This window comes from Acipenser ruthenus, unplaced genomic scaffold, assembly GCF_902713425.1.
Source record: "Acipenser ruthenus unplaced genomic scaffold, fAciRut3.2 maternal haplotype, whole genome shotgun sequence".
Classification (NCBI taxonomy): Eukaryota; Metazoa; Chordata; class Actinopteri; order Acipenseriformes; family Acipenseridae; genus Acipenser; species Acipenser ruthenus.
In genome coordinates this window covers 21,217-29,278 of record NW_026707320.1, presented here as the reverse complement: position 1 = coordinate 29,278, position 8,062 = coordinate 21,217, and the positions used below count along the sequence as shown (strand labels likewise).

General features: G+C 44.7%; 1 protein-coding gene across 1 annotated transcript; it reads right to left on the bottom strand.

Moving 5' to 3' along the window:
- Window positions 1–322: 322 nt before the first annotated feature.
- LOC131725386 (misshapen-like kinase 1) lies at window positions 323–4,493 on the bottom strand (the record flags this gene model as incomplete). The annotated part of the gene is given in 4 exon segments (XM_059018671.1): window positions 323–433; window positions 1,876–2,058; window positions 2,789–2,855; window positions 4,471–4,493. Coding segments are annotated over 4 exon segments (384 nt in total), but the record flags the coding sequence as incomplete, so codon positions are not given.
- Window positions 4,494–8,062: the final 3,569 nt, after the last annotated feature.

Genomic DNA, 8,062 nt, shown 5'->3' with positions numbered 1-8,062 from the left:
GGAAGAGGGGTAGAGAGAAGGAGAGGAGGGAGGGGGAGAGGGGGGGAGGGGGAGAGGGAGGGGAGAGAGAAGGAGAGAGAGGGAGGGAGAGAAAGGGAGAGGGGAGGAAAGAGGGAGAGAGGGGATAGAGAGAGGGGGGGGATAGAGGAGAGAGGGGGGGGACAGAGAGAGGGGGGAGAACCGTTACCTCACCATCATTTACAAAAATACCTTGTCTTGATTACTGATTGTGCTGAAAACTTATTATAAAAATCACATTATGGGCAATAACGGTGTTTCCTTCAGTCCTCTAAAGCTGAGGAGTGAGAGGAGGGAGACTCACCCTGAGGATCTCGCGACAGATGTAGGCGATCCAGTCCTCCTTCAGAGCGTTCCCCTTGGTGTTCTTAACCAGGTCAGTGACTGAACCAGCACCGCAGAACTCCATCACCAGCTGAGAGAGAGAGAGAGAGTGTGAGAGAGAGAGAGAGAGAGAGAGAGAGAGAGAGTGATACTGAGAGTGACACTGAGAGCATGAGAGAGAGAGATACTGAGAGCATGAGAGAGAGTGACACTGAGAGCGTGAGAGTGATACTGACAGCATGACAGAGAGACAGAGAGTGACACTGAAAGCGTGAGAGAGAGTGAGAGAGTGACACAGAGCGAGAGAGTGCTAGTGCTAGTGAGATAGGGAGAGACAGACAGGGAGAGAGAGTGAGTCAGCGATAGTGCTAGTGAGAGTGCTACAGTGTCAATGAGAGTGCTAGAGAGAGTGAGAGAGACAGAGAGGGTGCTTGACAGAGTGAGAGAGAGTGTGACAGTGATAGAGTGTCCGTGTGAGTGAGAGTGCTTCAGAGAGTGCTAGTGAGAAAGAGTGCAAGAGTGCTAGAGGGTGTCAGAGTGAGTGAGAGTGCTAGTGAGAGTGAGAGCGACAGTGCTAGAGTGTCCGAGTGAGTGAGAGTGCTTGAGAGTGAGAGAGAGTGCGACAGTGCTAGAGAGTGTCTGAGTGAGTGAGAGCGCTTGAGAGGGAGAGAGTGCGACAGTGATAGAGTGTGAGAGTGAGTGAGAGTGCTTGAGAGAGCGCTTGAGAGTGAGAGAGTGCGACAGTGCTAGAGTGTGAGAGTGAGTGAGAGTGCTTGAGAGAGTGCTAGAGAGGGTGCTTGAGAGTGAGAGAGTGCGACAGTGCTAGAGTGTGAGAGTGAGTGAGAGTGCTAGGGAGAGTGCTAGAGAGGGTGCTTGAGAGTGAGAGAGTGCCACAGTGCTAGAGTGTGAGAGTGAGTGAGAGTGCTTGAGAGTGAGAGAGTGCCACAGTGCTAGAGTGTGAGAGTGAGTGAGAGTGCTTGAGAGTGAGAGAGTGCAACAGTGCTAGAGTGTGAGAGTGAGTGAGAGTGCTTGAGAGTGAGAGAGAGTGCGACAGTGCTAGAGTGTCCGAGTGAGTGAGAGTGCTTGAGAGAGTGCTAGAGAGAGTGCTTGAGAGTGAGAGAGTGCGACAGTGCTAGAGTGTGAGAGTGAGTGAGAGTGCTTGAGAGTGAGAGAGAGTGCGACAGTGCTAGAGTGTCCGAGTGAGTGAGAGTGCTTGAGAGAGTGCTAGAGAGGGTGCTTGAGAGTGAGAGAGTGCCACAGTGCTAGAGTGTGAGAGTGAGTGAGAGTGCTAGGGGAGAGTGCTAGAGAGGGTGCTTGAGAGTGAGAGAGTGCGACAGTGCTAGAGTGTGAGAGTGAGTGAGAGTGCTAGGGAGAGTGCTAGAGAGGGTGCTTGAGAGTGAGAGAGTGCGACAGTGCTAGAGTGTGAGAGTGAGTGAGAGTGCTTGAGAGAGCGCTTGAGAGTGAGAGAGTGCGACAGTGCTAGAGTGTGAGAGTGAGTGAGAGTGCTGGGGAGCGCGCCCCGCAGCCTCGTACCCAGAGCTGGTCGTCGTGGCCGGGGGGGCTCTTCTTGACGAAGGCTCCGTAGTAGGTGGCGATGTTCCGGTGGTGTGAGTACTTCTTCAGCATGTTGATCTCCTGCTTGATCTCCTCCTCCTCCTCCTCCGTCACATCCATCACCTTGATAGCAGCCAGCTGCCCTGTCTTCACATGCCTGCCCTGGAGAGAGGAGAGAGGAGAGGACAGGGTTAGGGTGACACACACACACACACACACACACACTGAGAAACACAGACCCACACACACACAGACACTGAGACACGCACACAGACACTGAGACACACACACACACACACACTGAGAAACACAGACCCACACACACACAGACACTGAGACACGCACACAGACACTGAGACACGCACACAGAGACACACACACAGACACTGAGACACGCACACACAGACACCGACACACACGCACCTGGTTTTGTCTGTGTGTGTCTGTGCCTGTGAGTGTGTGTGTGTGTCAACAAGTCATGACCCCCCACCCTCTTTTAACCCGAGTCCCTTCTCAGACTGAGCTAATCAGGGATCTAGATAATCTCACAGGAGCTTAGAGGAACAGCAGAGAGAGGGAGGAGAGGAGAAGAGAGGAGAAAGACAGAAACAGAGAGGATACAGAGAGACAGGAGAGGAGAGGAGACAAAGAGAGACGGAGAGACAGAGAAGAGACAGAGGGGGAGAGAGGAGAGACAGAGAGAGACGGAGAGACAGAGAAGAGAAAGAGAGACGGAGAGACAGAGGAGAATGAGAGAGAGAGACGGAGAGAGAGAGGAGACAGAGAGGGGGGGGGAGAGAGGAGAGACAGAGAGGGGGGGAGAGAGGGGAGGAACAGACCCCCTGCAGTTTAGTATGAATTTGGGGTGTCCCTCGACACGCCCCCCTCTTACCTTGTACACCTGTCCGTAGGTTCCATTGCCAACCACCTCCACCAGCTCAAATATACCAGCGGGGGTCCTGAGAGGAGGGGAGGGAACAAACTGTTAGCCTTAAGATAAACCTAAACCCTAACAGCTTTTAAAATATATATTTTTTTTTTTGCAATGATCCCTTTTTAATTATTTTTTAGTTTCAAGTCTGGTGTGAAATTAAAAAAAAATAACAATTGCTCAAATATACCAGCGGGGGGCAGCAGTGTGGAGGAGCTCTGGACTCTTGACCGGAGGGTCGTGGGTTCAATCCCAGGTGGGGGGGACACTGCTGCTGTACCCTTGAGCAAGGTACTTTACCTAGATTGCTCCAGTAAAAAACCCCAACTGTATAAATGGGTAATTGTATGTAAAAATAATGTGATATCTTGTAACAATTGTAAGTCGCCCTGGATAAGAAATATATATATAATAATATTTCATCAGCGCAGAGTGCAGGAGAAACAGCGATGCTTTATAATTCCCAAACGAGACTTGAGGCAGAATCAGAGGTGGGTGTAGAACACGCACACACACACGCACACGCACACGCACACGCATATTTATTTGTTTGTTTTCTTTTTAGGGTTTCATTTCACGTTATGTAAGCATGCAGCACACAACTGTGAATCCGTGCCACAGAGAGACACGTCTCCTGGGATTTGATGTTGCCAGGGAATCTATGTAGCGAGGGAGAAAGGAGGGAGGGACAGGAGAGGAGGGAGGGAGGGAGGGAGACGCATAATGTAGCTGTCCACCTTCTCTCTCTCTCTGTGTGGGATGACAAATCAAACAGTACTCTAGTGCCCTTCATCAGTGTTATTGAAACTAAACTGAGTCAAGCAGACCAGCGTTTGGGCTCTAGTGCCTTCATCAGTGTTATTGAAACTAAACTGAGTCAAGCAGACCAGCGTTTGGGCTCTAGTGCCTTCATCAGCGTTATTGAAACTAAACTGAGTCAAGCAGACCAGCGTTTGGGCTCTAGTGCCTTCATCAGTGTTATTGAAACTAAACTGAGTCAAGCAGATCAGCGTTTGGGCTCTAGTGCCTTCATCAGTGTTACTGAAACTAAACTGAGTCAAGCAGACCAGCGTTTGGGCTCCAGTGAGTGTGTGGAGGTGTCTCCGATGTGTCACTCTGAGCCTCGGTGTGTGCGTGGGAGTGCGAGAGCGTGTGTCGATGACAGTGCTTGTGTGGGCGAGCTTCAGCACAAGGGCTGCTTCTCTTCGCAATCGAACAGAAAAAGCAAAACAGGCTTGAATAAAACAAAGGAGGATTTCTCAAGTGTGGTTTCACATGCAGACACCAGCAATAACCATGTGTGTGTCTGTGTGTCTGTGCGTGTCTGTGTGTGTGTGTGTGTGTGTCTGTGTGTCTGTGTGATGAGTTCCCTGTAATGTTTACAAAACATACAAATATTTGGACATTAAAAATCATTTAAGAAAAAAAAGAAGTGTCAGGTTTGTCGGTTTTAAAAATAAAACCGTGTATTATTTTATCACGACCAAGCAGTACGTGTTGGTTTGATACGTATCACTATATGCTGGACTACAATTATATTATTCAATTTATTTATTGAATTGTATTATTTCGTCTGTGGTAAAGTCAGAACGTCATCACCTAATTGCGTTGCGATAAAGGTTCCTCTTTATTATTAATATTACCGATCACACGACTCGCTGTACATTTCATTAGGCAATAATTTACTTTAAATGTTTTTCGATTTCCTCTCTGTCTGAGTTTCTCTTTTGTCTGCGGTTTTAGCTGACGTACGGAGGAAATGCAACCCAAAACATGACTGCAATGTTTGTGAAAATATACAATTGTAGGTCTGTTATAATGAAAAACGTTTAATTAAAACACGTATTTCCTTCAATATTCACCGAGGAGCATAGTTATCATTTATTTATTTATATATTATATTATTAAAAATGTCACTGCGGTGAAAAGTGACTAAAACCAATGTTTAATTCAGACTTCCGTCTGTCAAACCTACCTACACCAACACTGGCCATTTTACTTTAAATATTAGGTGACTTTACCACAGGAAACACACAAAAATAAATAAAAAATATAAAACCAAATATAAAAAAATTAAAAAAAATGGAGGATCATGAAAGTTTTGACATCGACGCTTTGAGCATAAAACTTAAAATGCGAGGCAACTTTACCACAGAAATACACGATATTTTCACAAATAATCAAATATAAACCAAAAAAACTTAGTTTTATGAAGGGTTGTGTATAATTATATATATATATTTTTAACGACTTCGCTGACGCGCGCTTTGTCGTTTGGCTCAAGTAGACGCCTCGGGCAGGCAGGTGAGGTACGCGCCTCTGTTTATTTTATATTTCCTCATAAAACCAGAGTAATAATTAAGTTGTATTAATTTGTACACGGATATTTCTACAAGAATAAAATACAGGGCGGGGGGTGGAGGGGAATACATACAAATCAAAAATGAAAATGTTGACACCTGTGTTTTTGTCACAAATGCCTGGGTTGAGGTAGCGTATTTACATACCTGTACAGGCGACTTATATAGAGATATTTATACTTAAAAAAAGTAAACCTTTTCAGTGAGACAGACAGGCGTTTGACGTCGTGACCGTTTTCTCCCTTGACCAAGATGCGTATTTATTTGTGTAAAATCATTTTATTTCATAATATTATCACATTGGTTCAATGAAAAATAACAACCGAGGCCTGTGTGTCGTCGGCCGAAGTTCGGCTGACTCGATTAATCGAGCAGCCGTCGGCGAGCTCTGTGTTTGTGAGTTTCCACCGTCAACAAAATGTTGTTTCACAAATAATAATAATAACAATACTAATAATAATAATGATAATGATAATGAAGCGTATTAACTTCATACCTAGCTGTAAACATACCCCCCTTTCCCCGCGCTAAGTGCTGTAAGTACATTTCACAAGTTAGTCATTCCCAAAATAATTTCTATACGGATTAAAATGGATTTGACACCCATCGCGGTTCATTTTGACCCTTCAAATCACATTGCATTAGTATATTGTCGTGATTAAACGACATGCAGTTAATGCTTACCCTCAACGCAGCTAGATCGATGTCGTCCAGGCTTCTTGCAGGAGCGTTATCCGACATTTTATATTAATATATAACTGTATGAGCAATCTCTCCCCCCCCCCAAAAAAAGATATTTTTTGATATATTTATATATCCAGTTCGAACTGAATTCGCCTCCCCCCCAGCAAAACAAAACAACACAGGCGGTCTATAAAAACATAACTCAACACCGCACACAAGGTACAGCTCAAAAATATATTAATAATAATATATCACTGACAATATTACAGTTGATATGTCCACCCTTATTAAGGTAAAGGCAGCCCACGCCCCGATACTGAAGCGGCTTGCACATAAATCCGTTGACAGCGCTTCAATACTGAAAAATAAATAATAATAATACAAAAAAATACCCCAAAAAATACAGTATATTTCAAATTTCTCCTCTTAAAGGGCCAGTCAGGGCGACTGGCTTCTCCGAGCTTCAGCGAAAGCGCAAGAGCGGCTGTAGCTTTAATTCTTAACTTTCGACTCCCATAATTTCGGTCGATTTGTATATATTGGGGGGGGTACTGCTGGGTTAAATATCGTTGGGGGTGGGGGGTGGGAAGGCGGCTTGAACTTTGTTGTTTTTTTTTCTGCCGCAGTATTCGCTCTCCTCTTCTCTCTCTCTCCTTTTTCTCACTCACTCGCTCGCTGCTGTCTTCCTGGGTTTTAAGGCTACGGTAAGCACAGCAGGGACAAAATAACGAAACCGTACCGCGACTCCCACCTGTGGGCATCGCATAGCTAACCCAAAATAAATAAATACATTTAAAGAGGCGGGCTTGTATTCTGTAGCATACAAGCCTGACTCACTTATTAAATTACAACGCGGGTTAAAAAAAAAAAAAATGATTCAATTCTGAGATTTCCAGGTGCGTGTCGTATCGGGGTAACCGTAGGGAAAGTAACCCCACAGATTAAAAAATAAACAAAAAAAATAATGGGCAGCAGTGTGGAGTAGTGGTCAGGGCTCTGGACTCTTGACCGGAGGGTCGTGGGTTCAATCCCAGGTGGGGGGGACACTGCTGCTGTACCCTTGAGCAAGATACTTTACCTAGATTGCTCCAGTAAAAACCCAACTGTATAAATGGGGAATTGTATGTAAAAAATAATGTGATATCTTGTAACAATTGTAAGTCGCCCTGGATAAGGGCGTCTGCTAAGAAATATATAATAAAAACAGCAGCAGTCTAATGGAAGTGACGTCACTTTAAACTACAGTAGCGGTCCAAAGTTTAGAAACAGCACCTGATTTCGCTTGCCAGACCTTGGCTTGCCAACTGGCCCTGTAATTCCGGGACACTCCAGAGATGAGTCAGGTTTCTCAGATCGCGTTATTATTTCTTAGCAGACGCCCTTATCCAGGACGAGTACAGCTGTTACAGTTCAAAGTATTGTCACCAGAAGGTCACGGGTTCAAATCCCACCTCTGTCACTGACTGACTCCCTGTGTGTGTGACCCTGAGCGAGTCACTTCACCTCCTTGTGCTCCGTCCTGCGGATGAGATGTTAAATCAACGTCCTATTGGAAGTGACACTGCATATAATGCACAGTTCACAGCCTGCCTCTGTAAAGCGCTTTGTGATGGTGGATCACTATGAAAGGCGCTATATAAAAATAAAGATTGATTGATTGATTGATGAAAGTTAGTATGAGTTTTATTTGTGATGTTAAATCAACGTCCTATTGGAAGTGACTCTGCATATAATGCACAGTTCACAGCCTGCCTCTGTAAAGCGCTTTGTGATGGTGGAACACTATGAAAGGCGCTATATAAAAATAAAGATTGATTGATTGATTGATGAAAGTTAGTATGAGTTTTATTTGTGATGTTAAATCAACGTCCTATTGGAAGTGACTCTGCATATAATGCACAGTTCACAGCCTGCCTCTGTAAAGCGCTTTGTGATGGTGGATCACTATGAAAGGCGCTATATAAAAATTAATATAGTATTATTATATTATTACAAAGTATCACATTGTAAAATATCACATTACAGAATATCATAATACAGATAAGAGCAGTTATAAAATACAGTACAATCAGATCAAATTCAAGTAGATAATTACATGTAAAGCGAGTTCCACTGAGAGCAGCTGAACTTGGGGATGGGAGAGAGGATTGTAGTTTTTTTTTTTTTTTTTAAAGAATGCAAGGTACCAGTG